The sequence below is a fragment of the Pituophis catenifer genome, unplaced genomic scaffold (genome assembly GCF_029215685.1).
Source record: "Pituophis catenifer annectens isolate HBS135680 unplaced genomic scaffold, rPitCat1.0.hap2 SCAF_2, whole genome shotgun sequence".
Lineage (NCBI taxonomy): Eukaryota > Metazoa > Chordata > Lepidosauria > Squamata > Colubridae > Pituophis > Pituophis catenifer.
This window is the reverse complement of record NW_027256882.1, coordinates 64,590,639-64,617,415: the sequence shown is the minus strand read 5'-3', so window position 1 is coordinate 64,617,415 and position 26,777 is coordinate 64,590,639. Positions and strand designations below refer to the sequence as shown.

Here is a 26,777-nt window from a genome sequence, read left to right as displayed (position 1 = left end):
ACACTTCAACCCACCCCTCAGCCTATAAATAGTCTATACAGCTTGGTTTTCTACTCCATGCTGTCATGCCATCAGCATGGAGACAATGTCTTCACTTCAACTGTGCTATTAAGACTATGCACTGATTCTTTCATGATGAAATGAATAAGTGACAGAATCACCTGAACTGCCTTGAAAGAAAAATAATAATAATTAATAATAATAATTAATAATTAACCATTTTCAATATGGCCGGAAAAATTCCTCTTTGCATTTGGAGCCCAGTGTAGGTTGTCCAATGTGGGAAAGGTTTTCTGCACTGAATATAACATACGGTGCATATCAACCCTCCCATCTCCCACCTAGAAAGTCTTAGGTATGTGTCACTCTGTTCACAACATCAGAGATTCTCTTTTTTTGTAATTACTGTATATGTCAGAACAAATAAGTGCCTAGAATAGCTATAGATTTTCTATATTGATCCCTTTTCTTTATTTGCTACCTATTTGCTATGTCTAGTTTTGACACCAATTAAGCTAAAAACATAGAAACTTTATATTTGGTTTTCCCTAGCTAACAGAATCTTCATCTTAAATCCCTGTAGTTAATTCCAGTGCTCCTTTTAATTTTATTAAAAAGAACTTCAGGACTTGATTTTAATTCTCAAGTTAATATTATTAACTAGCTGGGGGTCTGTCCCGTACAATCCCTTTTTGTAAATCCCCTACAAATGAGGATACTTTTATACATATTAGGCAAAGCTTACATATAATGAATTATCCTTTGAGTAATAGAATACATGAAATCTGGACAAATGTGGTCCCAATTCTGGGCAATTCAGAAACATCTCAACATTGATCCCACCAAATATGATGCTGACATATATGGTGAAATTTAAAAAACTGAAAACCATTTTCTACAATATTTTATTAAACATCATCTACAATATTTTATTAAACATCCCTCTTTGAGGGAGATGGGCAGTTCAGAAATGTGAAATATGTGTGTGTGTGTGTGTGTGTATAACTGTGTACACACATACACATGTATACATACATACACACATACATACATACAGTATGTATATGTATATATGTATATATATTTCACATTTCTGAACTGTCCATCTCCCTCAAAGAGGGACCCTTGGATAGTATACAATAAAATATTATAAAATAAAATAAAATTGATGCATTTACCTAAGTTGGAAGTATGTCAGATATCCTAAGCATTTATGCAGGATGCATAGAGTATAAATGTTTATATTGCATTCCTTTAATTTCTGTTTTCATGAAAGCACCTGTAATTTTGTTGCTTTGAAAGAAAAGTAAGTACTGTAAGGAGAATTCAAGAGCCTCCATAATAACTGGGACACACATACCAAAGACTGGGTGAAAAGGATTTGTTAAGAGAAATATCATTCCCTTTATTATTCTGAAGAAACAATGGTATCCTTTCCTAAATAAGAGGGCAAACATCTTGTTTCTGAAACCAAGGCGTAAGAGTTAAAGAGTCTGGTCTCAATAAAGGAGAATATTTGTAGCTCAGATTGAAATGAAGAGTCCTTGCTGTTCTCTGAGTTTGGTTGTTTTCTTGCAGGTATTTCATTACCCAAATTAGGTAGCATCATCAGTGGTAGGCTGATAACATTACCTAGTTTGGGTAATGAAAACACCTGCAAGAAAGCAACCAAGTTTAGAGAGCACCAAGGACCCTTCACAATCTAATCCAGGGGTGTCCAACCTTGGCAACTTTAAGACTTGTGGACTTCAACTCCCAGAGCAAAGTTGGCTGAGGAACTCTGAAAGTTGAAGTCCACAAGTCTTAAAGTTGCCAAGATTGGAGACCCCTGATCTAATCTCTTCTGCTTAGTTTAGAAGATGGAAGCACTCTAAGCAGGCATCCTAAAATTATTTTAGTGAACAGTAGATTAGTGTGGATTACAGGAATTACTGCTTCAGATACTATGATCCCGGCTGCTGACTACACATATCACAGAGTAAACCCAACTGTTCTTTCAAAACAATTTTATCCAGTTCACAGACTGACCTATGATTCTCTAGGTGAAGGAAATACATTGAGGAAAATGGGAATGTTTGGAGAATAGAAGTTATGGCTTCATTACATACAATAATTTTGAGGGCTCAGAATATCAGATATAAAGTTTTCTAATAATTATTTCAAACCCAAGTGAAGTTGCATATTGTCTATTTTTTTTCCTAGCACCCTCCTCACCTCTGAACAAGAGATTAAAGATGCATTTCTCCAGTACACAGCAACAAAGTTTTGCTATAGGACTGCCCCTGCAAAGCATTTAAAAGTCCAGAAGCTAACTCCTCTCAACACATACAGAGTACGTACCATAGTTGTATCTAGGGAACCAGACATTTCTTGAGAACTGAACTATTGGGAAGTCTGACCTGAGCTTCAGCAAAGCAGCTCTTAGGCTGTCTCCAGTCAAGCTCTGGATAGGCTAAATATCTAGATTCCCTGACATCACTTCTTGCACTTTCAAGTTTGCCATTTAGCACTTATGAAATATTACTCAAAAATGTAAGTACACCTTCAGTTGAGAACCAACACTGAACTTTAGAGAGAAGGGTCAGCATGAAAAATCTATGTATCCTTTAGAATGTTTTCATCTTAGCAGTGAACATTTGGGGTAACTATGTGTAAGATTTCACCACATGTATGTAGACATGTTTGCCAGTGTTATTAATTTCCAATTAAGAAAATGTTTTAAGAAGGTTTATCAAAAAAGTATCACCAGGACTGAGAAGCCCAAACATCTATCCTGGAATTTCCCTATCTTAATAGTAAACACGATATAGATAATATAGGTGTAAATATAGATATTGCAATGATATACCAAAGAGAGAAAATGAAAGACATGTTCAAATACAAAACAATATATTCAAATAAAAAGGAAGAAACATAATGATAAAAAATAAAATATGATTTTATTTTTAGGCAGAGAATAGATAAAAATATGTCATCAATTTTGTTGTATTCCATGGTCAATAAATTTCAAGATTTCCATAAAACAATAAATTCCATGTTTTCAAAATTGTATTAACATCTTTAAATGCTATATAATGCCTCTTTATACTGACAACATTTTGAGGAAACTGTAGAACAGACCCAAATTATATGTCCTCATCTACTTGGAAGCATCTGGTCCAGGGGTGGGTTGTACTTACCTTTACTACCGGTTTGCAACGAGGCCGCACATTTGCACTCCCTGATGATGTCAGGGTCGGTGGGCGTAGCCTCCCGCCAGTTTTACTGCTGGTTCTTGCGAACCGGTCTGAACTGGGGGCAACCCACCACTGATCTGGTTGCATCCTGGCAGGACCAACTGAACTCAAATGCATATTTTCATGCAATTGTTTGGCTACAGTGCAATTGTTTGGCTACAGTTAAGCTTATTGCTTAACGCATTGTAAGCCGCCCTGAGTCTCCAGAGAAGGGTGGCATATAAATCAAATTTAAAAAAAAAAACAACCCAGAGAAAGATGCAGCTTCTTTAAGGGGGCTCTAAGAAGTGTGGTACCATTGGGCTTTGGATTCAATATGTACACATTCCTGTAATCAAGTCCATGAACTTGTCATGCTATCCTCTAGATTAGGGGTGTTCACTTTGGCAACTTTAAGATTTGTGGAGTTCAACTTCCAGAATTCCCCAGCCAGTCATTGAATTCTGGGAGTTGTAGTTCACAATCTTAAAAGTTGCCATGATTGAATATCCCTGCTTTACATTATTTATTTCTTGAAAGGTCTCATCCAAGGGCATCTACCAGTATTGGTATGTGTAGATGTGTGATTTAAGAATTCAAAATCAATATCTATAAATAAGTTTGAGTTCAAACTTCTAACAACTTAATTGTGTGGGAGCAGTTATTTCATGGTGAATGAAAGTAGTTTATACTTACTGGAATAATTAAAAACAAAGTAGTAATTGCTTCATTTCAAACCATTAGAGGTGAGTTTTAGAATTTCTCAAAACAAAGTCCAGAGCCAGATTCTGCTAATTGTTGGCTGAGATTTCCACATCAGAAACCAGTTTGCTTTCCAAGGATGGCCATTTCTCTTCAAAGAATTAAGACTTCAGTTTCAGGTTAATGGATTATTTGCTGTTTTCTGTTTTCAGTATCGGTTAGAGACTTTCACTGAAAGTAGAGACACACACTTGGCTAGTGAATGCTACTATGGTGAGTAACTGGGGAATGAGGGAAAATTTCCAGAATGATCCCTTTGTAAGAGATCACCACTTTGAACTTTTCAAGATACTAATCCAAGTAGTCATACTATTGGTTACACTCTAACATTAACATTTAATGGAATCAGAGCAAAGCACAGATAGTTCTCAACTTACAACCATTTGTTTACTGACCATTCAAAGTTACAATGGTATTGAAAAAAGTCACTTATGATTGTTTTTCACATAACCATTGCAGCATCTCTGTGGACACATGATCAAATTTTGGATGCTTGCCAACTGGCATGTATTTATGATGGTTGCAGTGTCCTGGGATCACTTTTTGAAAACTTCCGACAAGAAAAGTCAATGGGGAAGGCAGTATTACCAACTTAACAACAGCAGAGATTCATTTAACAACTGTGGCAAGAAAAGTTGTAAAATGGGGCAAAATTCACTTAACAATTGTCTCACTTAGCAACAGAAATTTTGGGCTCAGTTGTAGTTATAAGTCAAGGACTACCTGTAGTAGATGGGCCCAAAACATTCTCTCCCTCTCCCCCCCCTCTCCCTCCCTCCCTCCCTCCCTCCCCCCTCTCTGTGTATGTAAAAATTAGTAGACTTATTCATTGTGCATTAATATTTTCTCCCATCACACTAAAAAATAGAAAGGGCTTCTGACATCAAACCAAGCCTTTGAGACACTCCGTTTGGCACAGGCTGAGTTAAAGGGTTGGACTCGAATTAGAACAAGCCTGTTTCAGCTATCAAGGTCACTGGATGAGTTTCTTTTCATATCCAACTTAATTGAAGAATTGACTTACTTATCCTGAAAAGGTCTTGAGGGTGAAAAATTGAAAAACAAAAATGCGGTTTAGGAAAACTGTCACAATTTTGAGGCATTTTCCAATTGAGGAAGCAATATTTTACTTTCATTTCCATCAGCAGAGATGTTAATTTCTGTGTAATTAAGGTAAAGGTAAAGGTTCCCCTCGCACATATGTGCTAGTCGTTCCTTAGAGGATATTTAAAGCTAAGGATACTTTTGTCAAACCGTATCATTATTTTTAAAAAATGGTCAGAGCAATTTGAACTGGGAGGTGGAGAATGAAGTGCATCATCTTGCGATGAATAGCTTGTGCAAGCAGGTTGTGGGCAGGTTGTGCAAGCAGACTTATTTGACTTCCGGTCACTTGCTTTCCTCATCTCTTGCCCATATCTTGATTCCAGTTTGGGGAAGAAGGCCTGGGGGGGGGGACCACAAGGGGAAGGAATTCAAGACTTTATATTATCAGTTTCTGGCAAATTTTATTCATTTATTTCTTTGTAAAAGTTATACGCCAGCCATCTCACTGCCAGGTGCCTCTGGGCAGTTTACCACATCCTAAAAGCAAAAATACAAAACATTTAAACATTAAAAGAAATTAGATGAATTAAGAACCAGAATCCAACAGGGTTGAAGTGGGATCTTCTTCCTAGTCTACTACCATCTCCAGCATGGGATATCCCCACTGGAACTCCAAATAAGCTGAAAGTCACCAAAACTTGTGAAGCTCTTTGGCCTCATTTCTATTCTTAGTCATTGGTGAGGAAATCCTTTTGAACTTCTCAGTAAACATCTTTAGGATTACACTTTAAGGATCTAAATAATCTTTCTTTCTCTCCTTCCTTCCTTCCTTCCTTCCTTCCTTCCTTCCTTCCTTCCTTCCTTCCTTCCTTCCTTCCTTCCTTCCTCCCCCTCTGTCTCTTTTTCTTTCTTTCCTTATTTCTTTTTCTTTCTTTCTTTCCTTCTTTCTTTCTTTCTTTCTTTCTTTCTTTCTTTCTTTCTTTCTTTCTTTCTTTCTTTCTTTCTTCCTTCCTTCCTTCCTTCCTTCCCTCCCTCCCCCCCCTTTCTCATCTATCTATCTATCTATCTATCTATCTATCTATCTATCTATCTATCTATCTATCTACCTTTCCTTCCTTCCTTCCTTCCTTCCTTCCTTCCTTCCTTCCTTCCTTCCTTCCTTCCTTCCTTCCTTCCTTCCTTCCTTCCTTCCTTCCTTCCTTCCTTCCTTCCTTCCTGGCTGCTCATCTTGCCAAGGTAACCCTGACTAAGGGTTCTTGGTGCTCTCTGAGCTTGATTGTTTTCTTGCAGATGTTTCATTACAGATTGTTTTCTTGCAGATATTTCATTACCCAAAGCTCAGAGAGCACCAAGAACCCTCATTTCAATCCTGAAATACAAATATTCTTTATTGGTGACTCTGGGTGGCAAATAAGTTTAAACATAAAAATAAATATGTTAAAATCAAAATAACAAAATGAACATAATCAAAGAGGGAAAAAAAGAAAATAATAAAGGCCACCAGTGGTAATACCTTCAAAATAATGATAGTGGGTTCCATTAACTTCCTGGCTCCCATGCCTGGGTTAGGGTTAGGGTTAGGGTTAGGGTTAGGGTTAGGGTTAGGGTTAGGGTTAGGGTTAGGGTTAGGGTTAGGGTTAAGGTTAGGGTTAGGGACAGGGCTAATCTGGTTTCAGGTGGTTGGGTGTTCCACAGGGCAATTACCAAGACAGAAAAACTGTGCTTCCTGGATCCCATTAGAAAGCTTTCCTTAATTAACAGGAGCATGTTCTTGCTGTTGGATTTAATGGGGTGGGTAGAGAAAATTGGAAAGACATCAAACATCCTGAGGTTGTTGAAGGGATCCTGGGAAAATTTATTTTATTTATGTTTACATATCATATTTCGAGACTGCTCATCTCCCTCATACAATGACTCTGGGCAGTGTTTTTTTTAAATGTGTTTTTAAAAATTGCTACAATACTCACACATGGCATATTATTCAATATTTTTTTTAAAAAAAATCTGTACTGCCTAATGAAACACTATTAAAGCAGTATATCTCATCAGCTGAAGCTATGTGTTTGCCTACTTTGGGGCCAAAATACCTAAAGGAATGCAATTCACAATTGTGCTGTTTTGTTATTTAGTTTCTGATTGACTGAGGAGGGTTGTGTGTTTGTCTTCCAGGTGGATTTGTCGACTCAGCTGATGTTGTACCTCCGCCTACCCCCTGGGAAATCCCCGTGGATCCACCTCCCTTGTTTACAGACTGTGAAATGCATATCCCAGTGCCCCACTCATATTCCCTAGGGGTATAACAAATATTTCTTAGTCTTCTTAGAGTTTATGCTGCTTTTCTAAAGTGTGTTCAATAAGGCAACCAAGTCAGTTTTGTGAATACAGTGTTACAGCCAATTAATGGCTCTTGTTACAGGAAGTGACATCAAATTGTGTTTCCCTGATTCATCCTTATCCATTTGATTATTTGCTTTTTTGTTATGGTTACTTTTAAGTTCTGTGAAATGACTTACCATCTCTAATGTGAAATTTGCTTTTCCACTCTCTGATCATTGTAGCAAGAGTAGTTTTTACTGTTTGAAACTCTAAGTATTTTAGTAGATAAACTTTAAAGTTTATCTTTATTTATATTTGGCAAGGGAATCTTCTGGTTTACACATATTATATAATGATAATATATTTATTATTTATATTTTCAGAAGATCACCAGGGTCTTTCCACACCTATGATTCTATATAGTCTTTCTTATGCATTTTAGTTAGGGAAAGTGGGAAAATTGTCATAAGCAGGGATTTGATTACATATTGTAACAATATGCGGGAATGATCTCAGAAGAGAAGAAGAAAAGCCATAAACTAGGCAATAGCCAGATAAGAACCAGTTGAGCCCAGAGAAGGAATATGGGTGTCAATGTTCTGACTGACAAACCCAATCAAAACAAGCACAGCTGAGACGATCCAATCTCTTAATGCAAAATTTCATTGCGTACATCATTTCAGCAAAGATGAGGGCAAAACCAGATCTAACTATTTCCCGTGCAAACCCACATAGTTAAAGTTTAGGTTTCCTCTCCCCCTATTAGACCAGGTCACGTTGTCCAATGGAGTCTCCTGGTATTGTTGTGAGAGAGTCTTTTGGCTCTGGTAAACACCTGCCGAAATGTCCTTGGGTCTCACGCAGTGGTGGGATTCAAGTAATTTAACAACCGGTTCTCTGCCCTAATGATTTCTTCCAACAACCAGTTTGCCAAACTGCTCAGAAAGTTAACAACTGGTTCTCCCGAAGTGGTGCAAACTGGCTGAATCCCACAACTGGAACTGGCTGGAATCTTGATGTTTGGAAGTTATATTCTATATCTATTCTTTCCCTCTCCCCATAGTTCGTTGGCAAGCTGAGAAGCAATAATAGTTGCAACATTCTGCTTGACAGCGGGTGTGGCAAATGTCTCAGAAGGACTCCCTAGTTTCTTGGTCTGTACAGATGACAAGGAAAAATGTACTTTCAGACTTGCAAGATTCTATTAATGTCAGCTTACCATAAAGATAGAGCTAATATTCCTGGCTGTGTTTTTTGTCTGACTATCTCATGAGTCTGACACCCTCCTCCTCTCTCTCAAGGTCATTCCCACATACCACTACAAATAGAGAAAAAGTTTTTACATGGATGGGGAGCATGGTGGCTCATATGGTTAGAATGCTAGGTTGACAAGCAGCAAGCCTTTGTTTGGGACCTGAGTGCTGGTGTGGGATGGGTTGAACTCCTATCCTTCACTCCAGCTCCTGTAGGAGACATGAAAGGATCCCCACCTAGGTATCTTCCAGGTAACGGTGATGTCACCAGCTAATCTTTTCAACCCGGAAACACCTCAGAATTTCTGACATGAATGCAATGCGATATGCATGGATAATTTATTTGTGTGTGAGCTTTAAGCAAAAATAATAGAACTGATGTAAGATATTAATTTTAAAGATAAATTAAACTTTTTAAAGTTAAGTTGTTAAACATACTTTAATCTAACTAATAGTAAATCCAAATAAATTCCAAGTAAAGTAAACAGCTACAGGTTTCTAAATGTTGTCTTTTGAACTCTTGTACTAATTGTAAAATGAACCAATGACATTTCATTGCTATTAATAGCCTTGAGTGATTCAATTAGTATGTAATGTCTGGGATTTTAAGTAGAAATTAATATTTTTCTGTAGGAAAATTAATACTCAGTTCAAGGGACAATTACTTTCTGAAATCATTTTGGGAGCTTTTTCTCTTTTTATTACATTTGTAGAGATATTTAATTAATTCAATTTATATTATTTAGATATCCACAAGACTCCCATCGAACATTTGATATTTGTGTATTCATAGTTGGAAATATACAGTTTTGAGGAAGCCTAAGGCATATGGATGTCAAAGAAAAAAAATATGGGCAGGAATCTGTTGTCTTCTTGCTGAGGTCTACTGTTATTTTAAGAAAACTTAATAAAATTGATTTTTGGGCACACTAATTCTCAAGTGAAGTAGGATTATCCTGTCAACAGAGTCTTTCTAATGATTTGCTTATGTGTCTTTTGCTTTACTTTCAGAATTGTCAGAACTGCAAAGGGCGTGGTGCAATTACATGCCAATCATGTAAAGGAAAAGGCACAGTAAGTCAGCACAAGAAGCATTACAATATTCCTGTCAGGTATCAGTGCTTCCTTTTGTACAGAAATTGTGAGTAGAAGGAATACATGACCATCCCAAATCCAGGAAAATAGGTGATACAAATACAGGTGGTCCTCGACTTACGACCATAATTGTGCCCCAAATTTCCATTGTTAAGTTGTTAAGTGAGTTTTGCCCCATTTTACAACCTTTCTTGCCACAGTTTTTAAGTGAAGCACTGCAGTTGTTAAGCTAGTAACAGGATTGTTGAGTGAATCTGGCTTCCCCGTTGACTTTGCTTGCCTGAAGGTCGCAAATGTGATCACATGACTCCCCTGTGGGACACTGCAGCCATCAACAACACATGCCAGTTGCCAAGCATCCAAATTTTGTTCATGGGAATACTGCAGTGGTTGTAATTGTGAAAAATAGTTGTGTTACTTTTTTCAGTGCCGTTGTAACTTTGACTTGTCACCAAGCACATGGTTTGTAAGTCAATACCTGTAACTAGACAATTTGACTCAGTTTGGATCAGGCTTGGGTTCTACTTACCTTTACTGCCGGTTTGTAACAGGGTTGTGCACGTATGTGAGTGAAGCGAGTGTGTGCATGCGCTCTTCTGCACATGCGCAGAAGCGTTCTGATGACTTCAGGGTTGGTGGGCGGAGCCTTCTGCCGGTTTTACTACCGGTTCTATAGAACCGGTGCAAACCGGGGGCAACCCACCACTGGTTTGGGTGGTTGTATTTCAGTTTCAAAAGGCAGTTAAGAGACCTGGTCTTTCATTCATGAAGGGGAGGTGCAAACTGCAGTATGTGTTCTGTACCTGTAGGAAATAATTTTTTTTTTGCAAATTTGGCTGTTAGTTTTAGATCAAATGCAAATCATGAAGGATTTTAAAGGTGATAGCCAGCACCTTGTAATAAAACCAGAGCTACAGTGATCATACAGTATTTTCTTGAAAATAGAGGACAGCCTGAAATATGGGCAAATCTGAAATAGGTGGATAAATGATTAAAAAACTTAATTGTTTGTGGCTATAATATTGGTTTACAAGGGAAAATTTGAGAGCAAAATCAAGAAAATTTAGGAAAACACATATTCTAATTAATATATATATATATATATATATATATATATATATATATATATATATATATATATTAATTTGATTTATATGCCGCCCTTCTCCGGAGACTCAGGGCGGCTTACAATGCGTTAAGCAATAGCCTTCATTCTTTTGTATATTTTATACAAAGTCAGCTTATTGCCCCCACAAACTGGGTCCTCATTTCACCTACCTTAGAAAGGATGGAAGGCTGAGTCAACCTTGAGCCTTGGAGAGATTCAAACCAGCAGAAATTGCAGGCAGCTGTGTTAATAACAGGGTGCACTAAACCCCTGTACTATCAAGGCTTAAAATCAAAATGTACTTATTGTAAAAAGACAATGCAATTTTCATATTTTCCACATATATTTGAAAGACTATCCTAATGGCACTATTTATATGGTAAAAGTTAAGTAACCTGAAATAAAGGGCTAAAGAGAGTTTCTGAAAAATAAATCTAAAGGACAGCTTTCTGATTAAAAGACTGCCCTTTATAATAGAGGATGTACCGGTATGTTCACTGAATCGTAAGCCATCTGAAAAGAAGCTTATCTCTCAAAGCAGAGCATTGTTCCCTGTTGAACTGAGGGGTGGGCTTCTTGGCTACCTTTCTGAGAAGCCCTAAAATACTCATTTCAAAACAGCTTTTCTTTTTGGTATCTTTGATACTGGTTTGAATGTCACTGGTCTTATCTCTGGTTTGATGGTTTTTATTGTAGATCCACCAAAAATAATATGGAAATTTAGCTGCTTGTTGTTGATGACGTTATTGTTCTTAAATAAATAAATTTCAATTATACTGTGTTTTTTCAAATATAGAAAAAGTGTTCAGCTTGTAATGGTACTGGGTTCAATTCATCTGACAACAGTTCCTGCTCATGGTGTTCAGGCACAGGAAACAAGCGGTAAGCTTTGCTTCAATCCAAACTTCATTTCTATTCTTATAATAGTTTTTACTATAAGTTTTTATTGGGCTGTCATACCTCATCTAGGTCTTTCAGAAAAGATAAATGTGTGGGTGTATTGCAGTGATGAAATCCAAATTTTTTTACTACCGGTTCTGTGGGTGTGGCTTGGTGGGTGTGGTGTGGTGTGGCTTGGTGGGCATGGCAGGGGAAGAATACTGCAAAATCCCCATTCCCTCCCCACTCCTGGGGGAAGGATATTGCAAAATCTCCATTCTCACCCCACTCTGGGGCCAGCCAGAGGTGGTATTTGCCGGTTCGCTGAACTACTCACAATTTCCACTACAGGTTCTCCAAACTGCTCAAAATTTCCGCTACCAGTTCTCCAGAACCTGTCAGAACCTGCTGGATTTCACCCCTGGTATATTGATATAAATAAATATAGGGAGAAAGATATATATATAGAGAGAGGACAAATGAAAATATACAACCGTGATGGTGAACCTATGGCACGCGTGTCAGAGGTGGCACGCAGAGTCCTCTGTGGGCATACGCGCCATCACCAGCTGCTCTTCTGGTTTCTGGCGTGCACATGCGCGCTGGACACCTGGTCTTCATGTGTGCTGGAGCGCTGGAAACCTGAAGACCAGCTGGCCGTTGCGCATGCGAGCGCAGACCACTTGTCTTCGGGTTTCCAGCACTCTGGCACGCGCGAAGACCAACTGGCCAGCACGCATGCGTGCGCCGGAAACCCAAAGACCAGGGGGCCAGCGCCTGCATGCGTACCGGCCAGCTGGTCTTTGGGTTTTTGGCACTCCAAGCGCTTGCATTTGGGCACTTGGTGCCGAAAAGGTTCACCATCACTGGTATACAACATCATCAACAGTGTAAAAGAATTGAAAAGGAAATGGAAATAGGCTGGTCATATAGCAAGAACTGATGGCAGGTGGACCAAGGCAGTCATAGAATGGATCCCACTTGATAAAAAGCTTCCACAAAAGAGACCTAATAAAATAAGATGTGCTGATGACATCAGCAGCATTGCAGGCCCAATTGGCAAAAGAAAGCTCAGGATCGTATTGCTTGGAAATGTGTGGAAGAGGCCCTTATCCTGCAGTTGATAGACAATGACTAAAATGATGACAATGAGATATAGATACATAAATATATATGAGATCTACATGGTCTAACATTCAGGATTTCTCCTCATGCACTTTCTGCATATTACTTGCAGTAATATTCCTTCAGCAAAATGTGAATCTAATCAGTGGTTTTCAGCATGGTTTTTGAGAAGTGGCTTGCCATTGCCTCTTTCCTAGAAGAGGCCCTGATCTGTCACAAGCAGATGACCTATGGCAGGGGTGGGCAACAGTGGCCCTTTTACAACCTGTGGACTTCAACTCCCAGAAGTCCACACTTGGCTGTCTCAGGAATTCTGGGAGTTGAAGTCCACAGGTTGTAAAAGGGCCACACTTGCCCACCCCTGGCCTATGGCCTTTGCACCTTTGCTGCTATTGCAGATAAGGAAGGCTATCACTTTGGTTTGGGAAAATAGAATGATTGTATCATGTCCTAGTGAAAATGATTCACAGGAGGGCTAAATTTCACCCGGGAAATTTGTTGAACCAATATGGCGGCTGTGTGAGAAAGTAGACAGCAGCAATTGAAATCAAACCATCTGTAGGCCATTTTTTTTTTTAAAGAAAAGGCTCATGTAAAATCCACAGATGGAAAAAGCCTTAAATTTAGCAGGAAATGTTTCTTTCTGAGCCAGAAGTATAGATAACACAGAATTTTACAAACAGGATTGGCCATTGTATGAACCCAGCATGTGTGCCACATTTATCAAGTTCTTTGGCAGCTATCTAAAGTAGAAAGTGGTTCTTTCATAGCATAATTATTAAAGAATTCTTTTGGATAAGATAATTATCTTATTATTATCTTATCTTATTTAAAAGGAAGTGATAGGGTTACAAGAATTTAAATAACGGAATTAAATCTCATTTAGAACCCATAAATCCTGAGTAGAGATTTTGATTTTATTTCTAATAGAAAATAAGGTGAGTCTTTACATTGACAACAAAAAGATTATAATGTTTGTAGTTGTTTTAGTACTGCTCAGCTTTAGTTATTTCTTATATTTTTTGGTATTTTTAAGTTATCTTCTATATCTATCATATTTACCACACTTTATTTTTACGTTGTATCTTTTCTCTTATGTAGCCATATTATTTAATAATATTAGAAGTTTCTGATAATGATAGATAGACACCAATACCTTTAATTTTTGCACTTTTATATTCTAAACTGATGCAATTACTGATGGCAAATTTAATTTTGCATTATTCTAGACTACCTGTGAGTGAAATAAAATTATGGTGATGATGACGAAGTTGGTGATATTTATTTACTGTTTGCCAAGAGAGGAAAACTTATAATATCATAAGGTCTAATTCAAACATTGATCTCTCTTTTACAGTTGCTTCAGTTGCCGTGGCAATGGGCGGAATATGTGTTACCATTGTGACTGGAAAGGCATACTGCTATATCATACTGAACTTTCAATCACATGGTAAGATAGAAAGAATGTTGTAAGTCTCTTTGGTCATTTGGAGGAAAAAATACATGTAAGAAGGCCTTTAAGGGCCATATGTCTCTTTTTTTTGTCCCGGTAATATATTCCCCAATATGACCAACTCCATCATGGATAATTGGGTGCATAAGATTTTGGATTACACATATTTTGCCAGAGTGGAGAAGCAAAACCTAAGCATAGTACATAAAATTATCTGCCACAATGTCCTTCCTGTCAATGACTACTTCAGCTTCAACCACAACAATACACAAGCAAATAATAGATACAAACTCAAGATAAACTGCTCCAAACTCGATTGCAGAAAATATGACTTCAGTAACAGAGTGGTCAATGCCTGGAATACACTATCTGACTCTGTAGTTTCTTCCCCAAACCCCCAAAACTTTAACTTTAAACTGTCTACTGTTGACCTCATCCCATTCCTAAGAGGTCTGTAACAGGCGTGCATAAGTGCACCAGCATGCCTACCATCCCTGTCCTAATATTCCTTTTTACTTACTCTTTTCATGTATTCAAATTATGTTTATACTTTTACCTGTTATCTTATATATGCTTGACAAAATAAATAAATAAATAAATAAAATAAAATACTTTCTTCCTTCATCTAAGTTTTAGTTCTTTGAAAATTGTTAAGGGTAGGGTTAAGACCATAAGTCATAAAGCTTCTGATCTCTGGGCTACATGGGTGGGGGTCAGAGGTGGGTTTCAGCAGGTTCTGACCAGTTCTGGAGAACCGGTAGCAGAAATTTTGCGTAATTCGGAGAACCGGTAGTAAAATTTCTGACTGGCCCTGCCCCCATCTATTCTCTGCCTCCCGAGTCCCAGCTGATTGGGAAGAAATGTAGATTTTGCAATAACCTTCCCCTGGAGTGGGATGGGAATGGAGATTTTACAGTATCCTTCCCCTGCCATGCCCACCAAGCCACGCCCACCAAACCATGCCACGCACACCAAGCCACACCCACAGAACCAGTAGTAAAATTTTTTGAAACCCACCACTGTGGGGGGCATGATAAGTGTCTTCCAATAATTGAGGAGCTGTGACAGAGAAGAGGGGACTTACTTATTTTCCAAAGCAACTGAGGTCAGACAAGAAGTAATGGGTGAATGCTTGTTAAATGAGAGATCCAACCTAGAAGTAAGGAGATATTTTGTGAACAATTAATCAGAGGAATAGTTTGCCTCCAGGAATTGTGGGTGCTCCATCACTGGAAGTTTTCAAAAATAGATTGGACAACCATGTGACCAGGATGATATAAGGTCTCCTGCATTGGACTAGAAAACCTTTGAGGCCCCTTCCAGCCTATGATTCTATGTTCTAATAAACCATTTTATTATCCCAATTCATAGCATTCATTTATCTATGACTTCGAGTAAGGCCACTTTAAATCAGATCAAATTATAATGTTAGGATTTCTGTTTAGTGTTCTTTTTGTAAAAAATGGGGAACCTGTCCAATACTAAGTTAGACTTTGTGGCTTAGTTCTATATGCTCTGATATTTTAGCATCCCTCCTTGAATATGCCTCAACTGAATTTGGAATACCATTTTTTCTTTATTTATCTGACTTTTAATCATTGGAAGAAAAATATATTCATGCAGTTAACCAAATGCATTGTCAAACTTATTAACATGTACTCAGTCAATTTCAGCTTTAAATTGACATCATAACAAGCAAATATAACTTTCCCCCCCTCATAGGACGAATAATATTTTAGAATACACAGCAGACAACAAATCTGAATTTCCAGTTTACCATCTGCAGGAAGTAACTGGAAGAAAAATACATAGCGATGAGCATAACTTGGTAAGATATATACTGCCACAAATACGTATGCAAAGATTACTGGAAGAATAAATAGGTGGTCCTTATCCAGCAACCACAATTGAGACTGGCAAGTCGGTTGTTAAGGAAAGTGATTGTTATGTAAAACTGCAACAGTGCTTATGATCTTATTTCAGCTTTCTTTTGCCTTACAGACCTGCAAAGGTCATAAATGTGAGAATTGGTCATAAAATTATTTTTTTCATCACCATAATGTGAGGATTGGTTATAAAGTGATTTTGTTCATCATTGTCATAACTACAAAGAGTCACTCCAGGTGCTCACTAAACAGGGCAGTTGCTAAACGAGGACTACCTGTATTTATAAAAGAATATTGGAAGATAGAATGTAGACTGCTCTAAAATGCTAGAACAGAGTGCTAGAGTTTTCTTATTGGTCATTCAATCCCTTGTTCAACTCAAGAATCTATTAAAGCACTCCAAAAGGGATCTCTCTAGTCCATTATAGAGTTTTTCCACACATATGTATAATACCAAGAGTTTCACTTTATGAGCAAGAAGCTTTTTGTATTTTTGTACAGGTAATCCTTGATTTACAACAGTTCATTTAGTGACCATTCAAAGTTACAATGGCACTGAAAAACGTGACTTATGATTGATTTTCACACTTATGACCATTACAGCATCCCCATGGTCACGAGGGCCAGGCGAGGCTAAGCACTCCTTGACGTGAATGACATCAAGCTGGCCATGCCCACTCAGTCACATGACCACCCAGCCACTCCTACCCAGCTAGTCAGTAGGCCAGAGAACCGGTTGTTAAATTATTTAAAGCCTACCACTGATTGGAAGATACTGACGATTAAATCTGGAAGCTTTTGCATGCTTCTGGCCAACAGCATAGTTTAATTTTGCATGCAATAATTTACACCAGTGTTTCTCAACCTTGGCAGCTTTAAGATCTATGGACTTCAACTGCCAGAATTCCCCAGCCAACATATGTAAAGTTGCCAAGATTAACAAACACTGATTTAGACTACTCATGTCCTCTGTACAAAAAAATAAGACAGCTACATTTTCTTAAACTTTTAGTGATGGATGTATGCTTTTTGATATACAATTCCAACCATTTATTAAGAGAAAGTTGATGGTTCTATGCAGTCATGCTGTGCAGTAGTTCAGTCCAAAGTGCTAAATAATCTAATGCAAAAGTGTATTTTGTGGCCTTTATCTGCATACCAGGTACGTCCCATAATTGAGTTCCCAGAATCATCCATTAAAGATTATTCAAGGACAAGCATTGCTCAACACAAAATGATGTTTGCTTCAGGTGAGCATCGAATCTTGAAACAGGTGAGTGCCAAAGAGAACAATTGCATTTTAAAAATGAAACATTATTTTCATTTTTATTTATTATTTTCATGTTCACTTTATTTAAAAACCTTCTTGACTTACTAAGTAGCTCTTTTGGGTTTTTCCCCAATATGTTTTGAAAATGTTTGTATAAGGGGATATTTCAAGTTGATGAAGAATTTATCTTAGATTTATTTTAGCTTATTCTGTGTTAGATTATTCTTCCTTTTCCTTTTGCAGGATGTTTTGCAATCAGATTATTATTATTTTTTTGCATTTATGAAAGTTTTCTTATCCTTTTTTTGTTTTTAACTGCTGCAAATAATAATAAAGTAAAACCTTACTTTAAGGGACCATTAAGAAATAGGGAATTTTTAACCTCCAAATATCCATATAATCCAACTTTCTATTATCCGCATCAATTTATGTCAGTTTATGTCACTTGCATAATGTACTTACGTAATGACACACGTTACTACAAATTGCATAAACAGCAGCATTTGTTTACTTCATAATAAGACACATATAATGGAAAGTGATGGAAATAATGCAGGCTTAGTGAACTATTCAGATTACTTCATATATAATGAATTTAGTCTTTATTTCAGGGGATGTCTGGGTGCAAATTTTGTCCATTGCATCTAAAGCCTAGTAACTCTAACCGTAATCCTTTACAAAAAGGTTTCATTGTCCAGCAATATATAAATCAATAAAAAGAAAAATAAATAATGTATCACTACCAATATTTTATTATGATTTGTAACCTTTTGGTTACAAAAGGTTACAAAGGATCCACAAAACTGGTGGATCAGGCAAACCTTTTATCAGGTTCGCCTGATCCACCAATTGCGTCCCTTTCTGGTTCGGGATGCCTTACGCACGGTCACTCATGCCATCGTCATGTCCCGCTTGGACTACTATAATGCTCTCTACATGGGGCTCCCCTTGAGGAGCACCCGGAGGCTCCAACTGATCCAGAATGTGGCCGCACGGATGGTTATGGGGGCGACTCGGCACTCCCATGTAACACCTCTCCTACATGAGCTGTACTGGCTCCCAGTGGTCTTCCGGGTGCGCTTCAAGGTATTGGTTACCACCTTTAGAGTGCTCCATGGCTTAGGACCCGGGTATTTACGAGACCGCCTTCTGCCGCCGGTAGCCCCCCACTGACCAGTACGCTCCCACAGAGAGGGGCTCTTCAGGGTGCCATCAGCCAAACAATGCCAGCTGGCAGCTCCCAGGGGGAGAGCCTTCTCTGTGGGGGCACCTACCCTCTGCAACGAGCTGCCCCCGGAGATATGGTGGATCCCAGATCTGCGCACTTTCCGCCGTGCCCTAAAGACGTTTCTGTTTCATCAAGCCGGGCTGACCTGACCTAACTTTTTTAAATTGTTTTAATTTTAAACTGTTAAATTATGGGTTTTAATATAGGGGTTTTAACTGTGGGCCAAATTAATTTAATTGGATTTTAATATTGTTTTAAATTTTGTATTTTTTGTATTTTATCTGCTGGCTGTTCACCGCCCCGAGTCCTTTGGGAGAAGGGCGGTATACAAATATAATAATAATAATAATAATAATAATAATAATAATAATAATAACAACAACAACAACAACAACAACAACAACAACAACAACAACAACAACCCTGGGTTGTAGGTATTATTGAGGAAAAGGAAGGTATTCAGACAGAATGGTTTAGCTTTCCATGACAGCTATGACTCATTGATCTTCAGTGTATGTTCCCCCTTTTCTAGTCTAATGATTGGTATTTAGGGCAGCTTTTTGCAGGCAAAGAAGCTTTTTGTATTTTTGTACAGGTAATCCTTGACTTACAACAATTCATTTAGTGACCATTCAAAGTTACAATGGCACTGAAAAAATGACTTATGACTTTTTCACACTTACGACCGTTGCAGCATCCCCATGGTCATAAGAGGCCGAGTGAGGCTAAGCACCCCTCGATGTGAATAACATCAAGTTGGCCATGCCCACTCAGTCATATGACCACCCAGCCATGCCTACCCAGCCAGTCAGTAGGCCAGAGAACTGGTTGTTAAAGACAACATGATGCTCAAGAGCCAAACTAACTTTTGAGGCAAAAGGGTTCCTCTTAAAAAAAAACTAAAATGAAAAATTATTTCCATAAGACTTTGATGGGGAATTGGAATCCATATTTTTCTCATGGCACAGTCGGTCTTAGATAACACAGAAATAATGTTCAGCTATTATTTAAGCCCTTTTCTCTAAAATGCAAAGGACACACTTTTAATACTGCTAAACATCAAGAAATTATTTCTCCAATAAAGGAGAATATTTGTCGCTCAGAATTAATACGAGGGGTCCTTGGTGCTCTCTGAGCTTGGTTGATTTCTAGCAGATACTTGATTACCTAAACTAGATAACATCATTTAATGTATCATTGATTTTTATTTTAAAATGCACCTAAAAGTCACAATCCACAAATTGGCCTGAATTTTTGTGAAAGTTGTTCTCCTGAAAATATCCCAAAATGTAAATTTTCAAATGTTCTTTGAATTCTTCAGTTCACAAATTCTAGTAGTCTGATCTAAAGATCGTTAAAGGACTAAAACAGTGGCATGCTGTTCTTTTTTCTAAGTAATGTCACATTAATTTCTCAATTGTGTTTATATTATAGAGACATTTGATATAAACACATTCCCCCCCTCCAAAATAGGCACACTTGTTCCAATTGTTTTTGGCGGAGTTAAGTTACATGCTTGTGAATCATGTATGGAAACAGAAATTTGTTGTTCTTTCTTATTTTTGCCTTTATTAAACAACAAGCAGAAAGGAAAGGAGGGGACCAATGAGAATTAAAAAAACAAAAGAAATTAGAGTTTTCCACCAGCATGTTTTTCTGAGATAATATTTCAACTGATGTATGTTACAAAGATTACAAACTGACAATGATTCTAAATTTGTAATACTTGCATCCATGAATAGTGAAAGAGCTGCTTGGTCAGGGAACTGATTTCCATCACATGGAAGCAAAATTGGAGGTTGTAGAAATATTCATCAAGTTTCTCTGTCTAGGAATTAGGAATTATGTGTCTACCTCCCTTCTTTCCACAGGCTTACAAAACGCCCCCTTGTAATGTGGAAATTATTTCAGCCTATATTATTAATTGAAAACATTCATATAACTGCCCATCGTTTCAAACTCTAGGGTGGCTCCCAATCAACATTTAAAACAACATCTGTAATGAAACAAAATATGCATATATCTATTAAAAGATAGCAGTGTTCCAATATTTGAGGGGCTGCCACAGAGAGGAGAGGGTCAAGCTATTTTCCAAGGCACCCAAAGGCAGGCAAGGAATAATGAGTGGAAATTGATCAAGGAGAGATTCAACCTAGAAATAAGGAGAAATTTTCTGACAGTGAGAACAATCAACCAATGCAACAGCTTGCCTTCACAAGTTGTGGGAGGCTATCAAGAAGAGATTGGACTGCTATTTGTCAGAAATGGTGTAAGGTCTCCTGCTTGGGTGGGGGGTTGGACTAGATGACCTACAAGGTTCCTTCCAACTCTGTTAATCTGTTTAAAAAAATCTGTTAAAACCATAACAATTGAAAACTGGCACCAAGCTTCCAGATGTGAAGAATTGGAGGATCAAGATAGTAAGGGGCTTTGCTGAAATACTTTTTGAAGAACCCCTGAGGAGCATCTTGAGGCTTTTCCATTCTATTTTCCATCTTTAAAAAATAAAAATAAAAACTGGGCTACAAGTGACTTGTTTATGAGGATTGACCTCCTCTTTCCCTTCTGTCAGGTTCCCAAAACAAAGAAAGTCACATTGTGATTCTTCTAAACAGATTTATTTATTATTCCTCACCAATAAACAGATATCATCCCAAACTAAAGCAGACTACTTGTACCATAAAACATGTATCCTGGGAACTATTAGGCAGGAGCCATCCTCACCCTCTTTCTCTCACACAAACTATCTAAACTGTGTTGTCTTGTGCTCCTCTGGACTGCACTCCCTTCCTCTGGACAGCATTTCATCACACATTTCCATCCTCAATTTTGAATTAAATCTCAGTAGATCTCGGTCTTGGGATGAAGGGGTGGCATAAAAATGGTGCTGGGATTAACACAGAGCTTGCAAATCATTAATTCCCTTCCTCTTCTTCCTCCACTAGTTATAGGATGCTAAGGGAATGAAATGACCAATACCTCACCATGTACATCAGATTCCAATTGTTTTGTGTGTTTTTCCTAAGGAAAAGGAAATATGCAGAGCACAGCACTCATACACTGGGCTAATACTTTACTGCTTTTTTATTTCAATGTTTCTAAACAAGCAATGTCCTCTCAAGGTGATATTCCAAAGAAAGCAAGACGAGTTACAAACAAGTGTCATATCCGCATCAGAATAACATATTGATTGTTTTGACAAAAAATGGTCTGCAAACATAAACTCTTTTGATTTTCTGTTAAGAGGAACATTGAAGAGACTCACCTGAATGCCTGTACTGAATGGAAAAAGTATAAGCACTTGGAAAGGAATTTCATAACTTTTAGGCTCCTGTTGGGAAGGGCCTGCCTTTTGCATATCCACCTTAGACAGTCTGAATTGCCAGTCTTATGTCTAATACCTAAACTGTAGAGTTCACATTGGAAGAGGATCTAAATCAGGGGTCTGCAACCTTAAACATTCAAAGAGCCATTTGGACCTGTTTCCCACAGAAAAGAAATCACCAGGAGCCACAAAACCTGGGTGGGCGTGGTCAACTCGACGTCACTCATGGGAGGGACAGGGAGCCACAGCAGGGGGATGAAAGAGCCACATGCGACTCCAGAGCTGCAGGTTGCAGACACCCGATCTAAATGATCTCAGAAATATAACTCTTTTCTCTTTCCTTTTGCAGAGACAAACGGTTGAGCTGGTGCCACTCACAAAAGTTAAATATGAATGGAAAGGCAAACCTTACTTTTTCTATGTCTTTGGCAATGAGAATGAAGTCTATAGCAAAGACTACCCTGCAAAATGCTGCTGCTCAATCTTGTGAAAAACAACCAGTTTCGTGGCAGTCCTCTATCAAACTATAAGTTGTTCCCTGCTTTTAATCTCTACAGCATCTGTCCGGATTCTTTTTCTGCAGGGACTATACAAAAAAAAAGAATGTTACTATGTGCTCCCTCCAGAGGAATCTGTGCATTGTTTTCTCTGTCCAGAAGAATTTGTGGTTCATTCATTAATCTTATTTATGAGATGAAAACTGAAGGAAGTTACTCGTTCTAATGCACCTTGAAATAGCATATTTGTATATTTTGCAGTTTCAAATATTTAGATACTTTTCATGAGCCCCATTCAGACGTTTTTCTACTTAGAGCATTCACGGCAAGAACAGACTGGAGAAGCTGTGCGTTCCAATGATGCTACTCATCAGCATTGTGTGTAAATGCTGATTGTATAAATGTAAATTCCCATGAATTGCTGTAGAGGCAGGCTTCTACACCAGTCAGCATTGTGCAGTCTGCATCTCAGAAATCAATACACATACCATCATATGTACTGTATATCTTTTTTTAAAAAATAGGGCAATTGAATGTTATATTAGTCTTTCCTAATCCGGTGCCTCCAGATATAGAATAGAATAACAGAGTTGGAAGGGAGCTTGGAGGTCTTCTAGTCCAACCCCCTTCTTAGGCAGGAAACTCTACACTACTTCAGAAAAATGGTTATCCAACATCTTAAAAACTTCCAGTGTTGGAGCATTCGCAACTTCTGGAGGCAAGTTGTTCCACTGATTAATTGTTCTAACTGTCAGGAAATTTCTCCTTAGTTCTAAGCTGCTTCTCTTCTTGATTAGTTTCCACCCATTGCTTCTTGTCCTACCCTCAGGTGCTTTGGAGAATAGTTTGACTCCCTCTTCTTTGTGGCAACCCCTGAGATATTGGAACACTGCTATCATATCTTCCCTAGTCCTTCTCTTCGTTAAACTAGACAGATCCAGTTCCTGCAACCGTTCTTCATATGTTTTAGCCTCCAGTCCCCTAATCATTTTGTTGTTCTCTCTATATAGGATTGTACTTCTGTGCTCGCCAGGCTATATGGCCTTTCCTTTCTCCTCTTTCCAATTGTATTGTAAATTTAAAATCTGAAGTTGATAATCCGTGTATTTTATTAAATGTTCTTCTTTTCCAAGATCCCGATTTACCGTAAAAAGCTACATGCTTTGTAAGTCATGCTTATAGAATTATTTCCTTACAACTCTGTTTTCAGCGTGCAATCATGTCAAAAGATCTCTGTGAGTTTTCTCTGTTTAAGGCAAAATGGTATTTCAGTCGCAGTACTCTAAAACTAAACAAATTATAAATCACAACACCCTCTCTATGTCAACACCAGCTCAGTGAAGAGCTGTGATTTATATCAGAACATTTATTATAGTAAAGCAAACATTTGCCAGGGTTTATTTGTTAGCTCCCATTTATCCCATGAATAAAGATTTCAGCACTGTTTTGATAAAGTGTGGCATCTTGTTTCTTACTTTTTTAAAAAAAATATATATTTGTCTGGATATTTTTATTTATGCTTTATTATTTTACGGTGCAATAATAGTGTTTTTCCCCAAATGTTGCTCCTTTTCAAAAGTAGATAAATAAAAGACAATGTTATCAGAAACTAACAGGCTGTTTTGTTTTGTTCTATTTATATAGCACTGTTAGAACAAGTTTAAGGATGTGAGCATAATTGCCTAATCAGGCTTTCAAAGGAGAAAAAAAAAACACTAGGATGACGGGTATTAATGCCAGAAAAGCATTTGCAGATGGTACCAGTTGAAAAGTATTATGTGAATGAGATGGGTGGTTTCCAAATTTGATACAGAAATAATTCAATAAAATAAATATGTTCCTTAAATATCCAGCACATTGTAGTGTTTAAAGCATTCGGGGAGACCCTGGTTTAAGTCCTCACTCTACCATGAAGCTCATTAGATACATCTCTAGCTCAATGTTTAACCTGGTAAAGGAAGTTCCTCCCTGCTTGCTTCAGACAAGTAAAGTCAATGAGGGAAGCCAGATTTGCTTAACAACCATGGGATTGCTGTGATTCACTTAACAACAGTGGCAAAAAAAGCTTGTAAAATTGGATGCAACTCACTGAACATTTGTCTTGATTAGCAAAAGAAATTCTGGACCCAGTATTGGTCATAAATCAAAGACTACTTGCATTAGGCAACTATTGCTACTTCTGTTCATAGTAAGTAATATACAGTGAAATAATATTTCATGGCATCTATACTTTTTTATGGTATGTGACAGTCATGTATATTTGATATGGGAAATTCAAATGCATTATTTCTGTTAAAGCATTTATATTCCTCCTTTCATGTCAAGTTTTCAGAATTGCAATAATCTATTGCAATTTCTCATAAGTAACATGAAAGAACAATTTGTGGCACTTTTCTGACATTTGCAAGTAACGTTTTTAACAGCATTTGACACACAATAATAAAATGTGGATAATTTGACACAGAAGACATAAATAACTGGAGTGGAATTGGAGAAGTAGCCTTTTTTAGTCTTTGAAAGAGGCAAATTCACCATAGGAATTTTGTATTTTTTAAAAATACAATCATATGATAAATGGTATTACAGGTAGTCCTCAATTTACAACCACAATTGAGTCCAAAATTTATGTTGTTAAGTGAGAAAGTTGTTAAGTGAGTTTTGCCCCATTTTACGACATTTCTTGCCACATTTGGTAAGTAAATCACTGCAGTTGTTAAATTAGTAATGGTTGTTAAGTGAATCTGGTTTTCCCAATGACTTTGCTTGTCGGCAGGTTGCAAAAGGGGATCAGATGACTCTGGGACACCACAACTGTCATAAATGTGAGTCAGTTGTCAAGCATCTGAATGTAAATCATGTGACCATGGGGATACTACAACAGTCATAAGTGTGAAAAATGGTCATAAGTCACTTTTTTCAGTGCCATTATAACTTTGAATGGTCACTAAAGAAAATATTGTAATTTGAGGACTAGCTGTATTTGGAAGAGTGCAGAAATGCTGCTTGTTGTGGATTATTATTTTAATGGTTCATCCAATATATTATTTTGATGTTTCATCTAATAGATACTACTAAACTGTGTTTATAATTCTATGTACTTATTATGATGGTGCAAAGATTAAATTGGGAATTTTACTTGGAGATTCGATAAAATGTTATTCAAACGAATCTGAGAACTTCAGTATCATTTCAACAAATTACATTTGTTCATTTGAAAAACATCTCAATAAAAATGAATTGATGAATTGACTTATTTAGATGCTTGGAATAATTGATACAAATCAAACAATTTAAACATTTTCAGTTTCAGAATCAGAACATTGTTTCAGATCAGAATAATTTGATGTTGCAAATGTAATTTGATTGTGAGTGGTTAGGGTAGTGGTTAAAAGACCTGTAGCTCTTCCACAGTGTGAAATAGTTTTTTCCCCCCAAAAAAAGTGAGTTTGATAAATGTTTTAACAATGTCTAAAGGGGTGTTATAAGAATAGCACCAAATACAAATTCATTTGTAAATGTATAACTGCAAATGGGAACTGCAAAACAGTAGTAGGTATGCAGCAGCAGCAGGATTAACTTTCAAAAACCTGCATTTGCAAATAAAAAAGATAGATAATTTAAAGTACTAGGAAGATTAACAGGCCTTGCTATAAAAATTGCCTTACTTAACAGATGTCCCTTGTTCACTATCTTTTAAATTACTTCATTCCTTTCAGAAATCTTAGACAACTAAGATCATTTTCTAGACAACTGATGGCAACATGCATGTTCTTTGTGCTAGCATATTCTCAGTAAATGAGTTGTATAGTTACAGGTTATTTTTTTTAAGTAGTATTTAGTAGGAAAAAAAAATAGGTGTGCTTTTTCTTTAGTCATCTGAAACTTCTAGCTTCACATTTGGGAGATTCCCTTTTATTTTTGTTTTGGGGAAATTTTAAAACAGGAAATCGATAATTTAGCTGTCCAGAGGCTTAACACATTCCTTTGCATCTTTAAGGAAAAATGGAAAATTATGCTGTCAAAGACAGCAATTGGGATATGAAATATTAGAAGGGTTAGCAGAGCTTCATACTCTCCGTAGATGACTGACCTCTGGTAGTAGGTTCTCCAGGTGTTTTCCAATGACCAGTCTTTGCAGCTTTTTTGGTCTATTTCTAATTATGCTCAGTCATCACTGGTTTTATTCCTTCAGGGTATTTTGGAGGATAGATTTTTCACAGAAAAATTTTGTTCTGATTCAAATTGTTTAAAAAGTTTGATTTTTATCAATTATTCCAAGCAGCTAAATATTTAATTACTTTGTAATTAAATATTTAGT

The 26,777-nt window shown here is 37.3% G+C and overlaps 1 protein-coding gene across 1 annotated transcript in view; it reads left to right on the top strand.

Moving 5' to 3' along the window:
• LOC139309495 (protein SSUH2 homolog) overlaps positions 1-22,452 on the top strand; it is a 32,889-nt gene extending 10,437 nt beyond the window's left edge. The window contains exons 6-14 of the mRNA XM_070933581.1: positions 2,203-2,332; positions 4,130-4,190; positions 7,194-7,318; positions 9,605-9,667; positions 11,593-11,678; positions 14,158-14,250; positions 15,976-16,081; positions 17,302-17,412; positions 22,312-22,452. Coding sequence (XP_070789682.1) covers positions 2,203-2,332; positions 4,130-4,190; positions 7,194-7,318; positions 9,605-9,667; positions 11,593-11,678; positions 14,158-14,250; positions 15,976-16,081; positions 17,302-17,412; positions 22,312-22,452 — 916 coding nt within the window. The remainder of the gene's footprint in view (positions 1-2,202; positions 2,333-4,129; positions 4,191-7,193; positions 7,319-9,604; positions 9,668-11,592; positions 11,679-14,157; positions 14,251-15,975; positions 16,082-17,301; positions 17,413-22,311) is intronic.
• Positions 22,453-26,777: the final 4,325 nt, after the last annotated feature.